Source organism: Sitophilus oryzae, unplaced genomic scaffold (assembly GCF_002938485.1).
Source record: "Sitophilus oryzae breed Bouriz unplaced genomic scaffold, Soryzae_2.0 scaffold_1512_pilon_pilon, whole genome shotgun sequence".
NCBI classification, from domain to species: Eukaryota; Metazoa; Arthropoda; class Insecta; order Coleoptera; family Curculionidae; genus Sitophilus; species Sitophilus oryzae.
This window is the reverse complement of record NW_022146184.1, coordinates 2,043,507-2,068,720: the sequence shown is the minus strand read 5'-3', so window position 1 is coordinate 2,068,720 and position 25,214 is coordinate 2,043,507. Positions and strand designations below refer to the sequence as shown.

The 25,214-nt window shown below is 33.2% G+C and overlaps 1 protein-coding gene across 1 annotated transcript in view; it reads right to left on the bottom strand.

Moving 5' to 3' along the window:
• The window catches only part of LOC115878467 (mucin-5AC), a 239,996-nt gene that overhangs the window by 44,844 nt on the left and 169,938 nt on the right, over positions 1–25,214 (bottom strand). Inside the window, exons 2-3 of the mRNA XM_030894985.1 lie at positions 12,953–13,644; positions 65–505 (exon numbers count right to left, since the gene is read on the bottom strand). Coding sequence (XP_030750845.1) covers positions 65–505; positions 12,953–13,644 — 1,133 coding nt within the window. The remainder of the gene's footprint in view (positions 1–64; positions 506–12,952; positions 13,645–25,214) is intronic.

Sequence of the window (25,214 nt, the reverse complement as noted above, 5' to 3'; positions counted from 1 at the left end):
TCTAATCTAACAGTAACAGTAAACTCTATGTAATGTATTTGAAGTTCTAAATTCTCAAACTTACTGATGCTACTACTATCCAGGATTCCGTAGAATTATCATCCAAAAGCGTTTGATTTGACAAAGACTCAGTGGAAGAAACCAATCCATCAGCTGTAGTAACAGGAGCGACAACTGTATTATTGACTATAGTTTTACTAGTAACTACAGACACCACTAGCTCTGGGTACTCTTTCTGAGTCTTCTTGTCGTTTTTATCTTCATCGTTGATCTTCGTGGTTCCTTTTTTTGTACCAACAGATGAGGAAACAGACACCGTCATGGGAGTTTCTTTTTCTGCATCATTGGTTTTCGGTCTTTGGCTGGTAGTATGCAAGGATGATGTGTCCACAAAATCGTTGAAATTGTTGTCTTTCATCAGAGTACTTGGTTTGGTGGTTAATACATCATAACTTTTGGTTGTTTTTGATGGAGTAGTTGTTTCGTCATTTTCTTGAACATATTCCTGAAAAAAAATGAATCGATAATAATAATAAACAATGTCATTTTGATAGCGAAGAATACTGTTTAAGAATACTAGATCCCTCCCAAAAGTATGAATAATACACACACCGGAAAAATCTAGGGATATCATTTTATTAAAGTTAAAAATAAATGTTTTGAATAAACAACCACATATTTGTAGGCCGATCCTTTCTACTTCGATTGAATCGAAGTAGTCACACTAGTTATTTCTAAATTTGGGATATTTTCAGAAGTGTTTGTGCATTTTTTGTCAAATGTATAAAAAGCACCTAGCACCAATTGTTCAAATTTAACCTGTACTGGCTATGTTTTTATGATAACTGGCCAGAATTCATTCAAATAACTCTGTTTAGTATTAAACGACATTATGGAGCGTAAACATCTTAACAAAGACGAAATGCTAATGACCATGGGTATGCTCGAAGCTGGAATGCGCCAAATCGACGTAGCTAGAGCATTAAATACAACGCAAAGTGTAATATCGCGATTAAGTGCACGCTACCGTGAAAGTGGTGATGTTGCTGAAAGGCACACAGGGCGACATCGCATTACTACTCCTCAGCAAGATCATTTTTTACAATTAAATGCTCGACGTCGACCGACTCTTACAGCACCAGAGCTTAGTTTAATTCTACAGAAAACACATATTGTAACCGTTAGTCCTGACACTGTTCGCAATAGATTAAGAGAGGTCAACTTAAGAAGCAGACGCCCCTGGAGAGCTCAACCCTTAACGAGAGGAAATCGAGACGTACGATATTTGTGGGCTCAAGATCATGTTAAGTGGTCAAATGAACAATGGGCCAATGTTCTCTTCACGGATGAGTTACGCTTTGGAATTCATCCCGATTCGAGAAGGCTTAGGGTATGCAGAGAACCGGGAAATCTTATTCGGTTGGATCATGTTCAGGAAGTGCACCCTTATCAAGGTGGAACAGTTATGGTCTGGAGAGGAGTCCAGTTAGGCCGAAATACCGATCTCGTTTTTCTTGAATGGTTTCTAACAGGAATCACACATATCGTGATTTAATTCTTGAGCCTGTCATGTTACCATATGCCAATGATTTTGGGAGAAACTTCATTCTCATGCATGACAATGCACGGTCTCATACAGCCAGAGTGGTAAGTGGTAAGTGGTAATGCTCACTGGTAACGCTCAATTAAACATCTTACCCTGGCCGGCACAATCTCCTGACCTCAACCCCATCGAGCACGTATGGGACGCGGTCCAAAGAAGAATTTTGAGAATGGGTATGCCACGTGAAACTCGTAGGGATCTGGTTCGGGCCGTGAATGCAGCGTGGTAGGCTGTACCTCAAGAAGAGATCGACAACCTGATCAGGAGCATGGAGAGACGATGTAGGGCTGTAATGAACAGTAAAGGAGGCCATATCCTTTATTAAGTAAAAATGGTTTTATCTTTTTTTTTAAATCACAGTTTAGAATAAAAAAATGTGTGTATTTTTTTGAGTTCAATAAAAATTAAGGTAAATTTGAAAAATTCGGTAAATTTCGCATTTTTATTTCCAATACGTCATGTAAACTATTTGTTTATTTTAATTTTATTATATCAGAAATGCAAATAATAAAATTACTGACGATGGCTGGATAAAATTGTAATATCCCTAGACTTTTCCGGTGTGTGTAATTATTCTTTTTATGATACTTACAAGTTTTTTTTTGTTTTTACAAGTATTTTTTGCATTCTATAGTTTCAATTTTGAAAACGCAACGTTAATTCGCGAGTTATCAAGATTGATAAAATTTATCAGTATCCGTACCTAAACCTAATTTTGTTGTTAAACTATTTTCTTAACGTGGCATATTAAGGAGTTTGGCGTCTTCAAACTTTTCCGCAAACGAGTTTGTCGTTAAGTTTGTTTATAAAAGACACTTTCCCTGTTGAAACGTCGCAGATCTTGTTTGCTAAGTACCATGGGAAAACTTATTTAACTCATATGAAATATTTTAATAAGCGGTATTTTTAAATATAACTTTTAACTAAGTTTTTCTTATGCAGTTATTGTAAAAAAAATTAAAAATGATAAAACAGCTTAATTAACGTTAAAGCTTAATTAATTGATCGATATTATTACATTTTCTTTTTTTCTCTCTAAAATGATATGGAAATTTGGAAAAATATAAACGGGATTACCCATAACAAAGCAAGCTAAATATACAGGGTATTCCTTAATGACATGCTCAGATTTAAGAAAGTGATTACAGGGTGGTAAAATTTTATATATTTTTTTCAAAATATCTCTAATGGTATATTTCATACACGTCTTCCATGCATAAAAATGCTTACTTTGATATACAAAATTTTTTTTGTTTGTTTTTTGTTGAACTTAAATTTAGTATTATTTCCCCGAATATTTGTAATTTAGTTGTTTTAATTTTCAAACCAAGCTTGCCATAAGTTGTCTGGGATTGAATAATTGAGATAGAAATAACTTTTTAATCTTTTTTTAAAAAAAATAACCTTTTAATTTGTTTGTGATTGTATTTTATATTTTGATCTCTATATGACTTTATTAGAATTTGTTTACTATTCTGATTGTAATTATTTTAGCTTATCAAAATTTAAAATAATTTAATATAAACATTTTAATTTAAGTAGTAGTAAAATATGAACAACAAATTAGAAGTCAAAATCATTTATATTAGATCCTATTTAAAAATAATATAGTCCCTAAATTTTTTGGCGACGTTGGTTTATTAAATAATACTAATTACAGAACTAATTTGTTATATTAACAACAAATTTTAAAATAAAGAGATATAAACATTTATTAATTTTTTAAGCATGCAGTGTAATGGAAGGAAAATATAAATAAAAAATTAGAAATTAAAATTATTTATATTACATTTTATTATCTTTATATAACTATTTAAAAATAATATTTACTTTTACTGGCATTTACTTTAAAAAATAAATGAAATATTTCTTCGCAAAAAACTACATGTAAGAGAATTAGCATAAACAAAATACAAATATCGTTAACTTTTTTTAAATTGGCACGTGTAAAAGTTTCAATTTAATTTTCTCACCCCAAAATTTGAGTTCGATAACCATTTACTTAACCACATTACTTAAATACGATTATTAAGTTCAACTAATTCATATTATTAAAACATCTAAAATACAAATTTGTTTTTTTTAAATTAATTGTAAGTTCATCTCATCTCTCTTAAAAATTGCTACTTCGCAAAATTGCTACTTTGAAAAAATAGACCATATACCATATAAAATTAAATAATTGAAAGATCGGGCTACGGAAAATCACACAAATTTTCGGAAATAATTTTACCACCTGCACACGCACACAATCGTCGATTTAAAAAAAAACTACTATTTTAGTATTTTAAATATTTTAATAAACGTAAAAATAGCACAGTATTTACAAGGCGAAGTTATAAAAATTTGGAGAAACTAATAATGCACTGATGCACACAAAAATCTAAACGAATACTAAAATTCATTTATCAAAAGCATTCGATAGTCGTGGCTCAACGATAACCATTTAGTCGCACGGCGAGGTTGTCACATATGCTTTAGTATACAAATGAATGAATTATTTTATTAGAATAAAACCATTCGATAGTTGGAATCATTGATTCAGTAACCATACGATAGTCTAATTCATTCGATAGTTCCCATGCATCGCTATGTTTAGGATATACAGGGTAGCCCATCGAAAACGTTCCGCAAGGCATAACGGCCAGAATATTTTTTTTTTCAAAAAATCCAAAAACACGTCAATTTTGTTTGTGAGGGGGACAACTTTTGCCCCAAAAATGATTGCAAAATCTTCAACCCTCTAAGCGGGGGTGTCATCCCCAACTTTTTTCAAATGGGAAGGGGGTCAAGTGGTACCGCAATAAAAAGGGCTTTTTATTCTCTATACTTTCTCGCTTCGTTTTTGAAAATCGGTCGAGTCATTGAGAAAATATGAAGGATTGAAATTTAAAAAGTTTATTAAAACTTTATCAGAGTAAATGATAAGGATAAATTCCTTCGACCAATTTGCTGTTTTTTTCTTATTATTTCTAGATGTTTTATCGTTAAACTGACCTAAAATAGAATTTCCAAAAATACCAGCCCACACGTTCAATTTCTGAGTGTTTTGTGTGTGCACCTCGTGAAAAACCCTGGGGATGTCCTCAGCCCAGTAACGACAGTTGTGCCGATTAACTACACGTTCAAAAAGAAAGTACACTCATCCGAAAAACACACATTAAATAGGAAATTATTGTCATTTGCCACTCGTTCACTCACAGTTTCACAAAATTGCAAGCGACGATCAAAATCGTCTTCGTTGAGTTCTTGTACCAACTGAATTTTGTACGGGTGGTTTTTTTAATATCCTTTGGACACTGGTACGATTCACGCCGGCTAATTTTCTTGTACTCAGCGTACTATCCATGGCAACTTGGCCCAATACGAATACCTCCATAGCTTCATTTACTACAGGGTTTTCCCTCTGCCTCTTTTTATTCATAACGGAACCAGTTTCGCGAAATTTTGCTACTAACTCGCGAACAATTTTGCCATAAAGGTGTTTTTCAGGATGGCATTCATTGAATATCTGCGGAACCCGATTGCTACATTCGTTATTTTTAAAATAAAGTTCGATTATTTCCACTTTTTCTGCAAGTGAGTACACCATAATTATTAAAGTTATTAAAGTTTAACGATATTGAGAAGAACTGATCGTTCAATCTTGTGGCAAGTGAAAAAATGCGTAAACATCTAGAAATAATAAGAAAAAACAGCAAATTGGTCGAAGGAATTTATCCTTATCATTTACTCTGATAAATGTTTAGATAAACTTTTCAAATTTCAATCCTTCATATTTTCTCAATGACTCGACCGATTTTCAAAAACGAAGCGGGAAAATATAGAGAATAAAAAGCCCTTTTCATTGCGGTACCACTTGACCACCCTTCCCATTTCAAAAAAGTTGGGGGATGACACCCCCGCTTAGAGGGTTGAAGATTTTGCAATCATTTTTTGGGCAAAAGTTGTCCCCCTCACAAACAAAATTGACGTGTTTTAGAATTTTCTGAAAAAAAATTACCCTGACCATTATGCCTTGCGGAACGTTTTCGATGGGCCACCCTGTATTCATATGAAGTTTTTCTCTTAGAATAGGTCCAAGAATTACGCCCTTAAATATTAGCATGTCATTAAGAAACACCCTGTTATATTTTCAAAATCTTATTACTAATAAAAAAGAGTTTCCTCTTGTAAAGATGATCCGGAGACATACACAATAAAAGCAACATTTCAAAGCTAGCCATCTCAATTTGTAAACAATTACATCAGTGATTGTTTACGAATAATTCCGATGATGAATATTTTCAAGGGAAATATATTGTGATATAGTACCTAGTCTAAGCTCAAATATTTGCATTTTGGCGCGCTGCAAATTATCAATTTTGATATTCGGTCGCCATTCCGTTCCGCAAGAGAAATAAATTGGTTAAACCCGAAATGATTACAATTACACGCTCCGTGTGAGCATATCCGGAACGGTAATTTCTAGTAAAACGCACCGAAATAAAAGCGATCGGCTTAAAACCGGCTCGCGCGTCCCTCTATTACGGCTTTATAACCGAAGTTTAAAGCCGCTCAAAAATAGAGCTATCGCTCTCTTTGCAGCCACACCATCAATTTGGAATTTGGAAGGAAATTACGTGTTGGCATGTTGGCCGGCGGCATCGGACGGTTGACGGTATATAATCAACTTCGTGTAATAGAATTTATTCATGAGCACTTTACCGCCCTTCTATAATACAGTATGATCGAAAAAAACGACGTCAAAGGCGGTTGGGGAATAACAATCGATTATAATTTCAGCGCGGTCAAAACCATAGTCAATCCCTAGGTTGCCTAAAATTATACAAGGTGTTTAAAAAAACATCTCTAATAGAAAGATTCCTCACGTAAAAATAAGATTTTTTTTTCATATCAACATAGGTCCACTTCTGCTTTGTTTTGTAGCTACAGGGTGTTAAAGTCTTATTATTTTTTCGATTAATTATAATGTTCTTCCAAGTTCATTTATTCATTCGAATGAAACTTTGAGGGTAAAAGTTACCATAAATGCGACATATTTTGATGTTAAGAAAGTGTCGACATATTCACCAGGGACGTGCAAATGGGTTATCAGTGGAATATTTTTCTAAAACAAGCATGCACGCCACTGACTTTTCTTTCTCTTGTTGGCGAAATAGTGTAAGCAGTTTAATGCCGATTAAAAGTTGTCTCTTGATATTTTGTCGATTTCGGCCTCCTTGATGAGACAAACGCAATTTTATTAATTTGCCGTGATCCAAGTCTAATAGCAACCTTTAAAAAATGTAATATCATTAAATTGCGAAAGTTTTAAATAAGTACTCACTGATTCCTCATCAAAAAATATGAAAAAAAGTTCCTACTAACATGGGTATGGAAATACATAGTTTTAGAGTTACAGGATGTTAAAACTTTTTAAAATTAGTTTTTTTGTAATTATCTTAAATACCATTATTTTTTTTATTTGAAATTTTTGTACGTTGGATGAAGAGTAATAATAACTAAGAGTAATAATGTTTAATAATAAATTAGGTAAAATATATAATTTATTAATTTTATTTTTATTTTATTTTTTTTAATTGTGATTAATAAAATTGCGTTTATCTCATCAAGGAGGCCGAATTCGACAAAATATCAAGAGATAACTTTTAATTGGCATTAAACTGACTAGACAATTTTGGTATCAAAAGAAAAAAAAGTCAGTGGCGCACATGTTTTTATTTTGAAAAATATTCCAGTGGTAACACGTGGTGGGTCAAATTCGACGCTTTTTAAATGGAAACACCCTTTTCTATAGAAGATAGACGAAAAGTAATATCGGTGTCTAAGGCTCAATTTTCATCAAAAACATGATGGTGAAAACCTCACATCAATATCTGTTACCGTTTCGGAGTTACGGGGTGTTTTTCAAAAATGTGCATTTTTAACAAACCTCTGTAACTTTTTTGCTATGGAAAATTTTGTATTTTTATGAAAACATTTCCAAAGCATCCTTTTACGTAGAATTTAATGGTTTAAGTATATATTTTTTAAAATTAATAATTTAACAGTTGTGAACAGAAAAATTGATTTTTTATTTGCGACACCCTCTATATTTTTAATTAACTGAAAATAATTTAAAATTACCTTTCCAAAAATATAGCACACTTGATATTTTGTTATAATCCCCTTCGAAATACAGAATTTTTAAAAGTTCGCCACTTTTAACTACTATGCTTTGGACCCCTTATTATGATGATAGGCCCTTAATGGAACTCGAAAACATATTATTTCAGCAAGACGACACACTGCCTCTGAACGCTGAAGTTATCAGCAAATTTTTGCAGCCAATTTCAAGAATAATTAAATAGCTAACCAAGATCCCAGCCGTTGGCTGTCGAAGCCGCCTGATTTAGTGCCTATGGATCTAATCCTACGGATATATTTGCGGAAGAATAAAGGTTCCTTATTCTTCCGTATAATCTAGACATGAATTAGAAATACTTAGCGGTTATGAGAGGGTATCTTTCACCCCCACTGAGTTAATGAATTCCGCGAGAAATGTTAAAAAAACTGTCCCGTCTGTCCCTAACAGAAGACGGTCGATATGTAGAACACATGTAGCAAAATCTCATGTCTTGGTTTGCTATTTATTTTTATTGTTATTAGATATAGTTTAAATGTGTTGATGTTGGTTACATATATTTTAAATTGTTATAAAATTCTGCATCTCTCATAGCAAATATTATTTTCCTTTTAATTGATGCTCACAGCTAGAATTTTTTTTGCATTACAGCCGGTGCTATTCAAAGCCTACTTATTTAAAGCTGGGGAATTTTTATATACTCTATATCTCGAAGAGGAATCGAGCAAAATATCAAGTGTGTATATTTTTGGAAAGATAATTTTAAATTATTTTTAATAAATTAAAAATATACAGGGTGTCCCATATGAAAATTCAAATTTTCTGTTGATAAATTTCTGTTCAATAAATTTTATTTTTACATCAGGAATCTCCCCACGAGAGATGGCACATTTTTTTTGAAACACCCTGAATAATAAGGATCTACTGACAATGATAAAAATGATCTAAGAGCATTTTTGCCTGAAGGCATCCTTAATAGTATTATGAAGAAACATGAATTCTGTATTGAATATCGTTATATTATACTGGGTTTTCGTTAAGGTGAGGGGGGGATATTGTTATGGAGGTTAGTCCTGGGCGTTAGATATGCTTAGTAACCGAAATAGTACGAATTATTTTGCTTAAATCAAAAACTTAACTTTTTGTTTTACGTCCGATCCAGCAATTCTTTGTAATACAAGGATTCAGCAATTCTTTGTAATACAAGAATTCAGCAATTCTTTGTAATTCAAGAATTGAGCAATTCTTATTTGTAATACAAGAATTGCCTTGCGAGACGTATACGGCATTTTATAACATTTTGTACTTTTGATGATATCCGTTTTTATATCCCTAACATATCTACTAAACTATTTATTTTTTTTAGTACATGAATATAATAATGAATTTACAAATAGTTTAGTAAGGTTGGTATTACAATTTATTTTCAGTTTGAGGATTACTCGACTGTGAACAAAAAATATTTTAATTACTTTTTATTCTGAATTATTTGGGGAATGTTTTATTTTCATTTTATACACGTTACATATCCATTTGTTGAATTTTACCTCATACAAGCATTTTTTATAAAATTGATTTTATGAATAAATTCCTTTTATTAACCGCGGAAAAATTATCAACCGTGTTTTTCATTTTCAATTTGTTCAAAGTTACATGTTCGATATTTTTAATATATATATTTATTTCAAAATATTTAGTTTATACAGGGTGATTCAGGTTTAAAGTTTCAACATCCTGTAACTTTCATATTTTTTGATGAGGAATCAATGATTACTTATTTAACACTTGTTCAGTTAATGACACTATATTTTTTTAAACGTTTAATTAGACCTGAATTAATAAAATTGCATTCATCTCATCAAGAAAACCGAAATCCATAAAATATCAAGATACAACTTTTAATTAGCATTAAACGGTCTACAATTTTGCTCCTTACTTCTTCTTGCAGTGAGTTTAAAACTCTGTACAGAGCGTCGGGTATAGGGAATGCAATCCCGCAAATGCTGTTGCGCATTTGCGGGATCCCTCTGAGATTCCGCGGGATCAAAGTTGCGGGATTTACTGTGCGGGATCCGCGGGATCGACATATTACTACTGGGTTCTATATCGATCATGATCAAGGTCAATCCGCTTCGTTCCGGGCCGATGCGTCGACGCTCGGAACCCGGGGGATTCCCCTTCTTCGTTGAAGTTTTTTTTTAACAGAAGTTAAAAAAAACTTCAACATCAGAATAACATTTTTATTTATAAAATAAGTAGATAAATTATAATAAAATTTAAGTTTATTTAAATTAACTATATTTTTTGAACACCCTGTATACATCGGTCCAAATTTCTGTAAAGCTAGTTTAAGATACACGCTATATCATTATATTGTGGGCCTAAGCAAAATGTACAATGCCTTTTGTACCATTTAGGACCAAATGTATGACTATTGTTACAGTCCCGCAATTTTGCGGATCCGCGGGATTGATTGCTTTAATCCCGCAGGTTTGCGGGATTCAGATTTTGGTGCGGGATTGCATTCCCTAGTCGGGTACCCCTCGCACATGTACTTGCGGCGTGTGTAATCAGTGTTTTACAAGTACACAATTTTGCTAGCAATTTTATTTTTATATTTTAATTAAACAATTTTGCTAAAATATTTTTCTAAAAATTTTTTTAGAAAAATATTCCAGTGATAACACATATGGTGAATACGTCCCTGGTGAATATGTCGATACTTTTTCATTATTAAAATATGTTGCACTTACAGTAGTAAGTTTTACCCTCAAAATTTTATTCTAATCACTAAAAGCACTTGGAGGAAAATTATAAAAAATCGAAAAAAAAAGATTTTAACTATAGCTACGAAACAAAGCAGAATCGGACTTATGTTGATATAAAGAATAAGTCTCATTTTTACGTGAGAAATCTCTCCACGAGAGACGGCACATGTTTTTGAAACCCCCTGTATAAAGTCAAGCGCTTATTACTATCTATACTAATATATAAAATCCTTAAGTGACTGACATGCTGATTAATCACGATCCTGCTCAAAGCACTCAACGTAAGAAGCTCAATTTTGGCATACAGGTTGATTCTAGGGTGTAGAGGTTCGATAAGAAGGGATTTTTCGAAATTCCAGTTCCAAGAGGGTGAAACCACCCCTCAAATATTACAATATTTTTTATTTAAAAAATGGTGAAGTTTCCGAAAAAAAATACGTATCCGCTTAAATACGTATATTTTATTTTTTTTTCTACATAATTTAAGTTTTTTTAAAAATGTATACAGGGTGTTTCGAAAAATCTGGTCATTGATTAATCACGATCCTGCTTAAAACGCTTGACGTAAAAAGCTGATTTTTGGAAAACAGATTGACTTACTAGGGTGTAGAGGTTCGATAAGAAGGGATTTTTCGAAACTTGAATTCTAAGGGGGTGGTAAAACACGTATATTTTATTTTGTTGTTTTACATATTTTAAAATTTTTTATAAATTTATACAGGGTGTTTCATAAAATATAACCATTGAGTAACCACGATTCTGCTTAAACTGCTTGACGTTTAAAGCTGATTTTTGACAAACGGATTGACTGTGGGGTGTAGAGGTTCGATAAGGAGGGGTTTCTCGAATCTCAAATTCCAAGAGGGTGAAAACGCCCCTCAAATATTACAATATTTGTTATTTAAAAAACGGTTAGTCTTTCGGGAAAACGCTTGGACAAGCATAATTTATTTGTTTTTTTTTACATATTTTGAAATTTTTTAAAAAATCATACATGGTGTTCCAAAAAGTTAGGTAATTTCTTAACCACGATTCTGCTTAAACTGCTTGACGTAAAAAGCTTATTTTTGGCAAACGGATTTTTTGAAAGTCAAATTCCAACGAGATGAAACTACCCCTCAAATATTACCAAGTTATATAATAATATTGCCATATTGTTTTCACTCATGCTGACATAAATGTGAGAAAATTTTATCCAATTTGTATGTTAATGGAAATTCTTGCTTTGCTTTATCATCACCATTACAAATGATAATTCGACGCGAACGAAGTCGCTGGTACACGCTAGTTAGACATAAACGTTTATTAAAATCAATTTGCCACCAACAAAACCCGCATTTGGCTATTATACTGATGTATTTAATAATAAAACATGATTGAAGTAAATTAATAAATACAATACAATAAATAAATTATCTCAAATTTATACAGGGTGGTCCAAACTGTATTTCGAAAACTTTGGCAGCATATTCTGCAGATAAAAATAAGTAAAAAATTCGTGCAAATGTATGTCCTAAAAATGCTTAGCTTCGGAGATACATGGTGTAGAAGTTTCATTTATATTTCGATTTTTTTCCAAATAATTTCTGAAGTAACGTCAATATTTGGATGAAAATGGGTGTCTGGGAGTTTTTGGCGTGAGAAATTTGATTTTGATGTTATGTCATAAGACTCCTACTTGTAGAGGGTGACATCTTCATATTTTTAACTGGTGTGAAGAGAAATAACTTTTCGTCCGTACCTGTATAAAACTATTGTGTAAAAAAATATACATTTACGATGTTTTTTACGTAAAAAAAGGTCTCTTGGTAAAAATCGCAGCGAGTAATGGCTCTCGAGATATTTGGAATCGAAATTATCAATACCTGTCGATACCATTGACATAAATTAAACATACATATGTTGACTAAATAGTTATGAAACTGAAATCATAAATTTGAAATGCTTTTGTGCCAAAAGTTCAACAGAAACTGTTTTGTCATCATTTTTTCTAAGAAAAATTTATGATTAATTTAAAAAAATAAAAACTTCTCAAATTTATAATTTCAGTTAAATAACTGTGTTTAATAATAAATATAGGGAAATTAAAAAAATAACTTTGATTGCACATCATAATAGACCACCAGCAAACTCCATAAGACGACTAGTAGCGATTTTTCCCAAGACATTTTTTACGCAAAAAATCACGGAAATGTATATTTTTTATAATTCACTCAGTAGTTTTGTACAGGTACGGATGAAAAGTTATTACTCTTCAAAACAGCTAAAACACATGTAAACACAAATAGGAGTCATATTGTCACATAAAAATCAAATTTCAGACACAAATTTTCATACAAATATTGATGTTAATCAAAAATTGAACGCAAAAATCAAAACAAAAGCATATCAAAATTTTGGGAGAAGTTTCCGGAATACAGTTCGGACCACCCTGTATAAATATTAATCAATTACCTCGCTTTCGTCGTCATATTCTTCATCCTGTTCATCATCGTAGTATTCCTCATCTTTGTTCAAATCATTAGTGTTCTCCTTGACGGATTTATCATAATTATCTTTCCCTTCGTCATTCTCTTCTTCCACTTCACTTTCTTCAACATCATCTTTGGAATCCAGAGCATTTTTTTCCTTATTCGACTGAAAAACTGGAGGATTTTTACCCAATTTCGGCAAACCCCTTAATCGATCCACCAATACGCCATTCCTCGAACCAGTCGAAAGAGATTTTGAACCTCTTTGGTTTCCATCAAAGGCGTTGCTATTGATTTCCAGGGTTCTTTTCAAAGATTCTGGTTTTTCTAAAGGGTTATTTAAGGTTACTTGACCTAAAAACGTTTCTCCTTGAGGAAACCGGCCGGGGAAACTTTGCTCGTAGGAGTATTCAGGCGATGATCTAAATCCAGCCGGAGTGTTGGCTATTTTGTTTCCAATGTTGTAGTTGGGTTCGGTTTGAAGGAAATGGTGTCTGTATTGAGGTAAGTTTTGTTGTGGATTTATAGGTAACTCGGAGGTATGGAAGTTTCGGTCTAGAGGTCGAAAGTTCCGGTTTTGAAAACCTATGGGTGTACGGGGGATGGAGTAAGAGTAGTCCTGGTTTTGTCTGTAGTATCCATCTTCGTCCGGTTGCCTCACAACGTATCGTTGACCTGAAACAGAATTATTTAATTAGTAATTATAAAAAAAATGTAAAATACATCGTTTTGAGATACTTATTTTAAAAATAACGTGTGTCATGTTATCAGTGAATATAGAATCTAGTTACAGGGTGGTTACAATTTCGATGCTCAACATTGGGATCTGTGAAACTATGAGAGATACGAATTCGGTTAAATGAGACAAAGGTTGCGTTATTAGAAGTTTGATAAACGCATGTGAAAAAAAAAAACGCTTGTATTTTGATTAGTTTCTGATTTAAGTAAAAAAAATGGAAATTTATTTATAACATTATACAAAGGTTAGTCTTGGGTCGAGATTTCCGTATGCAAGAAGAGTACAATGCGTTTATAATGTACTGAACAAAGAGAGGACAGTAAACACGTTGCCAAACGTATGAAATAAACCGAGAAACTGTGCACATCGCTAAGAGACGTGGAAGGGGATATAGCAGATTTGTCGCAGTTGACCGGTCGACCCAATCAATACTAGTGATGGGAATAATCGAATTATTTTCACCATCGAATAATTAGCAATAATTCATATTTCACAATCGAATTAATAATTCGAATTATTTAGTAATATAAAGAGTAGTATTATAAATTTAACCTAAAAATAAATTCGTCCCAGCTAGTACTCGTCTAGGGGCTATTTTAAACAAATCTGAACCATTGCCATACTATACTATATTCTATCACTGAATAAAAAATAAAAAAAAATATTCTTTATTCAATGTATTCTATTAACTGTGCCGAAGCCGTTTAATAAATTAAACCATAATTTAAAGTTTTAAATTTAAAAGTGCCGAGTTTATCATTGTTTCAATTCCTATTGAAAAGCTCATATCTAAAATAAAAGCTTCTTCTAAAACGATATAAGTATGTCCTTGTTTACGTGCGGTTCGTATTTCTTTTTATTTTATTAGTTGCAATCAATAATTATTTAGATAAAAGAAGAAAATTCATTTTAGTGTTCGGCAGGTGTTCGGTGAAATTTGGGTGAGATGGAAATGAACCAAATAATAGTAGTATCCTTTCGTTCTGAACGAAATGCAAATTTTCACTTAAACTGATTTATTCCTACGTGGTATAGGAAATAACAATGATTTCTGGATTTTTCTATATCGGATCGTTCCTTTCTTTGTCGATTCCCTTTATAAATCAGTTTAAGTGAAAATTTTTAGTTCGTTCAAAACGAAAGAATACTACTAATAGTACTATACTAATTACTAATATTCGTATCTCGTATTCGTCCATAAGAGGTTATGTTTTATGTTCATGTTAATAACTCCGGACTGGAAGATCAGAATCCAACAAACGAGGGTTCGTTTAAAAGAGCGTTTCTTACTCTATATTATACCATAAAAATAATAATATTGAGGTATAAGGTTTTGAACGTAGACGCTAGGGGGGGCATTCTTACAATTTAATAAACATAGCGCGTTTTTTCAAAAAAAAAAAAAATACGATAGTATATGTAATTTTAGCTGATATTAAAGAGTAGTAAAAGCTTAAAAAGTCAGCGAAAAACGCATCTTTTATCTTTTGATTGCTTTTTCAAATTGTCAACAACTTCAGCTACATCAAATAATAAAGGCATTTTGAAAAAGCAATTAAAAGATAAAAAGCGCTGCTAAGACTATTAAAATGCTGATCTAATAACAATTTGACGTTTATACTATTACGTCAAAAGCAACTTTTTTCCAAAGCCTACTTGACTTCACTGAATTATCGTTTCTTGTTCACAGTTATTAATATCTTAATTATTAGATATTAATACATCTGGTATTATGGTATTCTGGTATTTCGTCGATTTTAAAATAAACTAACTGTTCCTATGTAATTTTTTTGTTAGAATGGGCATAATCAAGAGGGCTACTGATACCGTGTTGTAAAAATAAGGTAATTAAGGGCTTATTTTTTGGTATTTATTAAAATTTTGCTAATATCTTCGGTTTGAAAGAAGATATCAAGATGCGGTTTTCGCTGACTTTTTAAGCTTTTACTACTCTTTACTATCAGCTAAAATTACATATACTATCGTATTTAATTGTTTTGAAAAAACGCGCTATGTTTGTTAAATTGTAAGAAAGCGCCCCCTAGCCTCTACGTTCAAAACCTTAATATTATTATTTTTATGGTATAATATAGAGAAAGAAACGCTCTTTTAAACGAGCCCTCGTTTGTTGGATTCTGATCCTCCAGTTCGGAGTTATTAAGATTTAAATAAAGATAGATCTAACCTTCCCCCACCACTTTATTTAAGCAGATAAGGGAAAATGGTTCTAACAAAAAAAATTCAAAATTTACTGAAGATTATGAAGCTATCCTTTATAGTACCCATTATCTAGTCAAAATTCTGTAAAAATTATATTTGCTTATTTTCCATAGCAGTTGCGCCCCCTAGCGGCCCTTTTACAAACTTATAATACTAATACTTTCCGAGATACAGTCGAGAGCTATTCTTAGTGGGACACCCTGTACAATAGGGTGGAGCGACAATATAGGTGAGAATTTTTTTGTTTTCGAAAATTAAGTTTCCTGACCGGACAATAGCTGTGATATGAAAAAATAAGGCGTCACGTATTTTTGTTTTGTTTTTTTAATTTCCCCCTCCACCGCCACAGCCAAAATTTCAGATTTTTTTTGTTGAAAATGATCTCGTCTGAGTATGAGAAAGCTTTATTATGGAAATAGTAGTATTTTTTGTATATAAACTTTTTTTCTACGACTCCCCCCTCCACCGCCACAGCCAATTTTAAAAAAATCGGATTGTTTTAAAATGATAATGCTTGAGTGTCCAATAGCTTTCTACTCAAAAAGGTATGTATTTTGAATGCACTATTTTTATTGTGATTATCTCCACGAGGTAAAGTAATAAAAGACGAATTTTTAAGGAAATATTTGTATTAAAGAAAAAACTAATTGAAAAAGAAGACAAAACAAAATAAAATAATAACATAAACTTAAAGAACAATTATTTGGTGTTAAAATTCTTTTTTGATTCAAATTTAGGCATCAATGTTCTTGAATTTATAGTTTGCTTCTTATGACTCCATCCCTCCTTTCATAGCCGCAAACCGTTATGGATGCTTCAGTTACCACCTTTCCTGCCCGTTCTACTGCTTGGGTATGACAAGAGTAATTTCTGATGTGCTAAAGATGAATCTTCTGGGTTTTCTATCATTTCTTTTATTAGTTTTACGGTCAGCTTTCTGGTTACACAGGGTTCATTATAACGCAAACTTTGTCATTCAATTAAATCATAGTAGTCGTCAGCGTCAAATTTTAAACCGGATTATTAAAAAATCGAGAATTCTTCTCAGAATCTTCTGAGAATTCTTCTCAGAATGGTACCAAATTCTGATCAGGATTTGACGTAGCTACGTATAGGCGCAAAATTCTGTTTACTGTAGTCAACCAGCGAGAGTGCACTAATTTTCCAGAATCACGTTTTGACACCCTTCAGAGGAATTTCCACTTCTTATTGAAACACACATGTCATATAAATATCTTTGTTCGGTGCTTAATTCCATATTCGGTAACTCAAAGTCTATTTTGGAAAATTTTACAATGGGCAGTTTTTTAGAGCTACTAAAAAGTAGGACCTCTAAATGCCCTGGGACCAGATGTTTCACCGTCAAGATGTAATAAAAGATGTCGCAACGGAAGCTCGTTAGCATGCAACATGCAAACAAACCATTGAAGAGGACGATCCAGTTTTCTTTCTAATCTGGTTATTATATGCTAATATACTTGAAGAAGATCCAGAAGTATATGTGACCAATATATTTTGATCTGGGTTCTTCTACCAACACAACATGTTCTTCTACTATTGCCCTTTTTCTGTTATCTGTAAAAGTGGGCGTCTTGTCTTTTCGCCCATAAAAGTCAGTCCTAAAGGTCATTATATTTTATAGGTAATGGCACAAACTATTTTCAAATAAAAAGTATACTATTTTACGGGCAAAAACGCAATAAGTTTTAAAGTGAAAGAAAAACGTATTATTTATTTTTATACTACCTGAGCTTGCAAAATACTTGTCTTACTAAAACAAATATTTTTTGTAAATGATTTTTCTTCGTTACTGTTTATTTTTCACCACCACAGCGCGAAAATGTGAAAAATAAAAGTGAAGTGGTTGGGGCGGTGGAAGAGGGCGTCGACAAATTTCCGTTTTAATTTTTAAATGATTATTTTGAAGTTCTCCGTACTTTACAGAGTCAGGCGTACTGAATATATAAAATTCATTTTTTCGCTCCACCCTACTGTACAATACACGCGAGTTAACTCCATTATGATACTTGTTTGGTTACACAACTCGTGCTACGCACTCGTTGTGCAACTTACACACACGTATCATAATGATGCTGTTAACTCACTTGTATCGTAAATATCTATTAAATTATGAACTGTTAAGTTTCTTGTATCTCAAATTATTTGTTATTTTTTATATCCCTTCGTTCTCGATCCATTTCGTTCTATTGATAACATCTAGCATATGCACAATTTAACTCTAGGCTTTGTGCCAACACTCGCCCCGAATGAAATATCGCGAGACGGCAGCATTTAAAAAGGCTTTCAGATCGATTAAAGTCTTTATGTCAAGTTTCATATTGTGCTCTATCCGGCAACATCAGCGCTTATTGAAAAGCGAATGGGAAACTTACTCTCGACTCCTTTTCGGTTGAGCTTTATTTCAAGCGATTTCAATAACCACTCGCCGGCTTAAAGATAGTTTACTAAATAAAAGCTCCTTTCTTTAATACAAGTTCAATGAGAATTGAAGATATTGTATTGAATTGGACCATTTTTCTAGTTTTTGAAGCATGCTGATAAAAGATCTTAATAATAATGAATTATATTTTACGATAGAATTACTTGAAGAATTTTGACAATTTTTAGTTACAAAAAAATGCAGGATGTTTAAAAATCTCTCATGGGGAGATTCTTCACGTAAATAATATTTATTTTTTATATCAACATAGGTCCGATTCTGCTTTGGGGCTACAGGGGATTAGAAAAATTCTTCATTTTTCTTCTTATTATAATTTTCTTCCAAGTGATTTTAGCGATTTTTGAAAATAAAAGTTACCATGAGTGACATATACTTTATTGAATATTTCACTCATGTACAAAAAATCCCATATGAAGCGGGCAATTTTCGCCGAAAATTATCGAAATCGAAAATTACCGAACGAAATTTCACGCAGAATGTCTAGGCGTAATTATTTTTAATAGGTATTCTAAAAATGTCTCGATTTGGAAACGATTCTTTAAGTGCAAATTAAAGAAAAGTTGCCGAAAGTAAGCCGAAAAACACTATAATTAATCACCAGTATGTATGGAAATATTTTATGAGGACGTCTCCAAAGCTCTATCAATCAAATCCCAATTTACAATATTAATGGGTGATTTTAATGCTAAAGCTGGACAAAAAGAAGATGAAGCAGAAATATGCGTGGGTACATATGGTTATGGTGAAAGAAATGAGAGAGGAGCGAAAATGATCGAATTCACGCTGCAAAATGGACTATATGTAATGAACACCTTCTTTAAGATCCAAATCGAAAATGGACCTGGGCAAGTCCGGACGGAATTACCAAGAACGAGATAGATTTCATCATGACTGATAAAAATGGATAATTAGAGATGTACAAGTATTGGGCGAATTCTCCATAGGAAGTGACCACCGAACAGTTCGAACTAGAATTGAATTTATCCTTAAATCTGAACGACGAAAAATGATAAGGAAGAGGACCATGAGAAAATGGGTAACACCAGAAAAGCCAGAAGAATATAGAGCAATGGCAGCTGAAAATTTAGGAAATCTGGAAAGAATGGAAAATATGGAAATTGAAGATATAAATAATCACATTGTAACTATTTTAACGCAAGCTATTAAAGAAAATTGTCCTAAAAAGGATAATCAGGGAAACACAAAACTAACCCAAAACACTAAAGATCTGATAAAGCAACGTAGAGTTATGATAAACAAACACTCAGATGATTATAGGAAACTTAAGAAGAAGATATCAAAAGAGATATGGAAAGACATCAGAACCCACAATACCAACAAAATAACGCAACTCATTGAGAGAAATCAAGGATTAAAAGTTTTCAAAAAAGAGGCAAGCATAGGGAGAGCACTAATTCATAAATTGCAAAATGCAGAAGGACAGATAACATCAAATAGAGCAGATATTCTGCGTGTTACGGAAAATTTTTACCAGCAGTTATATGACAACCCAAACCCTAGAAACTCGTATAGTACCATACCAACTGTGATGAATCAAGGCTCAGAAGAAATCCCAGATATTACTTTAGATGAAATATCGGCGGCATTAAACTTTATGAAAAATAATAGGTCTCCCGGTGACGACAATATAGCTATTGAAGCCATTAAAGAAGGAGGAGAAAAGGTTCTCAAGGCTTTGCAAATATTATTCAACAAATGTCTTGTCGAAGGAAGAACGCCATCAGAATGGGATAATGCCAATATAATCCTATTACATAAAAAAGGGGACAAAACAAACCTTACCAACTATCGGCCTATTAGTTTACTGAGCCACACATACAAATTATTCACAAAAATCCTCACAAATCGTCTCTCCCTAAAACTAGAACAATATCAACCAAGAGAACAGGCTGGATTTAGATCGAACTTCGGTACAAATGACCATCTGTTGGTGGTGAAGTCCCTAATAGAAAAATGTGTTGAGTATAATAAACCCCTCATTTTAATATTTGTCGACTACGAAAAGGCATTCGACTCTATCGATCAACACAAATTATTCAAGGCCCTAGCCGAATGTCGTATAGACACCCGTTATACTAACCTTTTAAAATATATATACGACCATGCAACAGCATCTGTATCGCTACACGAAAACACAAATAAATTCCGTATTAAAAGAGGAGTACGGCAAGGCGATACAATTTCCCCCAAATTGTTCATAGCACTATTAGAATATATGTTCAAAAGACTAAACTGGGAGGAAATGGGCATTAATGTTAACGGGGAAATGCTCAATAACCTGCGTTTTGCTGATGACTTGGTGCTGATTACAGACAAAATACACGAAGCTCAAAATATGCTAAAAACACTTAAACGGGCGTCAGATCAAATTGGACTACGCATAAATTATTCAAAAACCAAACTAATGACTAATCTTGTTATTAGTGGAAATGTCTCGGTAGACGGAGCAAATATAGAACAAGTATATTCATATAAATATCTGCGGCACGAAATAACAATTGGCCGTGATAACCAGACGCACGAGATACAAAGAAGAGTAGGACTAACATGGGCAGCATTCGGCAAACTAAGATATGTGTTAAAATCAGATCTACCAATGTGCTTAAAGAGGAAGGTGTTCCATCAGTGCGTTATGCCAGTACTTCCATATGGCGCAGAGACACTTACACTGACGAAAAAGTAGAAAAAATCCGTGTAGCCCAACGAGCTATGGAAAGAGCAATGCTTGGTGTATCTCTAAGAGACAAGATACCCAGTACAGTTATAAAAGAGCGAACTGGGCTGGGCATATTGCCAGAAGAACGGATGATAGATGGACCAAGCTAATACTAGAATGGCGGCCAAGACAAGATGCTCTCAGAAACTGAGGCAGACCTCCGACAAGATGGTCAGATGACTTGAAGAGATTTAGGGGAAACTGGATCCAAGTGGCACAGGACCGAGAAGAGTGGAAGGATTTGAGGGAGGCCTACGTCCAGCAGTGGACACTTCAGGCTGGTTGATGATGATGATGTATGGAAACAGTTTATAGACTTTATAAAAGATAGAAACTATATTTTGGATGCGAATATCTCAATATCGGCACTGGCCAATATTTTGACCGATTGGGCATTTAATATGGAAAGGAAAAACGGCCAAGTTTATTAGGATTTACGGTAAAAACTAATTTGAATGTAACAGCCAAGCTATTAATGGAACAATACCACACAATACCAAAAAGAATATAATATTAAATTTAATCCTTTTACTGACACCGAATTTAAAATATCCCGGGGGCAAAAAGTTCTAAAAGGAAGGAATTGTAGATGGACTTTCTAAAAAGAAAAGAAGGCTCTAAGCACAGAATATCTAGCTACTAGATATTCTGTGCTACAATTTTATGCGTGTAACGAATATTACTGCACTAATTGAATATAACTACCACTAATTGTGACGTAGTAGGTAAATGCTTACATTGATCTTAGAGGAACAAACTTCTACACGAATTGAACTATTCCACTTATTTGGAGGTTCTAAATAAAGCTTTAACTTTTTCACTAATTACACGTCAAAATATGCGAGGAATGTTATTTTGGCCTTTGAATGTAATATCTGGCACATAGCTAAATTTCAAATTGTTATTTTAAAAAAATATATTTTTTTAAAAATATTTCTTTTATTGTAGTTTAAGACCTTTACTTACGAAAAATAAGTTGTGCTTACATTTTGTACACAATGGTACCAATGACTTTTTACACAATAGGTACCGACTTGAAAATACTACACCAGCTTGAAAATACTATTATTTTTTGAATATTCTAAAACTGTTAGATAAGAAAACTAATATTTTAGACAAAACGTTTCAATAGAAGAATCATAATAAATCTTATATTATTTCAGCTGAACAATTTCACTCCAATTAAGAAGAGAACGCCGCACAGTTGGGGTAACAATAGACAAAAGAAAATTGTTACAAAAACCACGTAATTATTTTAAAATCTACGTAACCTTTTACAATCATTTTACAACCTTAAACTTTTGACCCGACAACATTTCAGCACGCTAGATTTTATAGATTCCGAAATAATGGATACTTTCGCTGTCAGCAAGAAATGCTGCGGCACAGCAATTTAGATTTTCTTATATATTACTTAGTTACTACACCTTATTTGATGGCAAATTTTCTAATTATTTGCTATTTGTTATTGTTTCTGAAAACTGTAAATTTATACAAACCGAATATAATAAACAAACACAAAATCCCGCTTAAGATGGACTGGTTACGTATGCAGAATCTCTGCTTTGCGGTGAGCTTGTAGACAGTAAGAGGAGGCCGGGTGGACAACTCAAAAGGTACAAAGATCTTTTCCACGAAAACTTAAAGGGGTGAACATGCAGAATGAGTGGGAGGAAGCAGCTTACAATAGAACGGAATGGAGAAGAATTGTAAACATAGTTAACAGCGAGAACCAAAAAGTAAAGAGGCAACAAAGCAATGAGATTTTTGATTGCGGTAGACAGATAACATCATTATTGGGCTTCTCAGTCACAGAAAAGCTCATGAAAGAAAACGCCTTGCGTGACCATCTTCTGATGCGTGTCAAATACTCTTCAGCGAGTAATGGCAGTATGTATGTATGTATAAATATCGTAATCTTAAACCATACAGTGTATACAAAATTCAATGCCAAAAGTGTCTAAAATATATGTACCATAACTTTTCCGGAAAATACCATAAATTTTCATTGCAGTTGGGATATTTCTGATTATTAGGTGTTCCTAAAAAATTGTGTTTCGATTACAAATTAGAATTAGAATTAGGATAAGTGGGAAGGGGGTTAATCACTGCGACCTTAGAGATCTATTGTGTCCCCCTTTCTTGAGTTATAACTCATCATACAGTCCCAGGACTTCCTACGGAGACCCGTGTCCCTCACAGTCGAGGAGCTACGACCCAGGCCGGGTAGACGAAACGGTAGCTTGTGTCGCCTGTTGGGTTTAGAGGTAGGAGGTAGGCTCCCGACCCTTGGAGGAGGTGGTAGCTTGTATGCCACTTGCGGAGGATGGTCTCACGCAAGTGTCAGCCACCTCTCCTGTAGTTCTCTTTGGGTTTGGCCCCTTGGAACTTTCATTGTTACTGTTCCCAGTGTCGCTAGGGGGTTTCCCCACAGCTTCACCGGTGATGTTTTTATTACTATTATTACCAGATCTCATAGTGTTCCTATGAGTCGCTAGGGACAGTCGGTCCACTTCTACAGAGCCCCGCATGTAGAAGTAAGGGGTAAAATACAATGGGGTGCCCTCAGGTGCCCCAAGGTTGAGGCTGTCCGTAGCCCCGCCCGGTATCGTTATATGTCTTGGTGCAATTCCCTGGCCACGACACTACAGTCAGGGACAAGACGATGACTGAGATGCTTCTTAGACCAAGCCAAGTGCTAGGGGGGATTCCCCCCAGCACCTGACCAGGAGCTTCCCCACCAACGACAATGTCTTGCATCTCCTAGGGGAAGTTCGATTACAAATACTTTATACTAATTATGATAGACTTTTACCAGGATTATTAAGCGACCATTAAATGTAATGCGATTTTTTACCTAATGGAAAGTTAGTACCGTTTTAATTTTAATTAGTATAAACTAAATCTATATGTGAGAGTTTTTATTATAGTCAAAATATGGGAAATCCGTATTAGAGAAAGTGATAATTATAAAATACAATAATAGCCTATGTGATAATTAAATTATTCTATTTTAGTTTGTTGAAGAAGAAAATTAGGTAATTAAGTTTGCAAAACGCTTTTACTTGTCTTCTTAATTCATAACTAACATTTTTTAAATTAAGTAGTACCTATTTAATTTATTGTTTATATATTATTTTCTTCAACGATTTTATAATTTCTCCTGAAACTTCTGAACAAATTTTAAAATAGTCTTGCCAGTATTATTGTCAGCAGGCCATTTACCCTCTCAACGTATTTTTTCTGGGTCTAGTAATATTACAATACTAGAAAAATCTTCTGTTTCTTTGCTACTAAAAGCATATTTATAAAATAAAAAAGTTATTTTTTAACACCACTGCGTTGGTCCAACTGAGACCAATTTGTCAGGGGTATTTTACTAATAAAACAAATTTTACTAACGGACAAAAAATGCTTAACGTTTCAGGAGATATACAGGATGTCCCAGGCTGAGCGTACATTAGAAGTTTCTAGACGTTTCTAGAGAATTTTTTTTACATCACTGTTTCACAACGAGATCTATCGATTAAAAATATTTTCATTATGGCGGCACTTCCGGAAATACCAGAATATGACAGCAACTTTCTTATTTTAAATGGGTACCACCATTTTTTATTACATACTTAAATTCTCTGTAAAATTTTATGAATTTTGATACAAACACTCTATACCTAATATTCACCCTTAGCCCAGCCTGGCTTATCAAAACGCTTTATCGAAAGTATTAGCTTAAAGGTTAAAGTCAAAGAATATACCTAGCTAGAAAAAGAATGGACTCTGCCATACTGAAAAATGGTTCTACAGAAGTGGCGCCATCTATTGAGTAGGGCTTGTTTTAAATGGATCGAAGCGCGGGCTTTTTAAATGAGCCTATTTATTGAATTTTACTCTAAAATATATAATTTAATTTGATTATTAAATCTTATTTTTTACACAAATTCAACAATACTAATAACAAGTATCGTTGTGATGTGTAAAAAATAAGATTTAACAGTATAATTTATACAATTATTAAATAAAATTAAAGCCAAACATGTGTAAATATTATTTATTATTTAAAGTTTTTATTTTTAAGCCAAATATTTAAA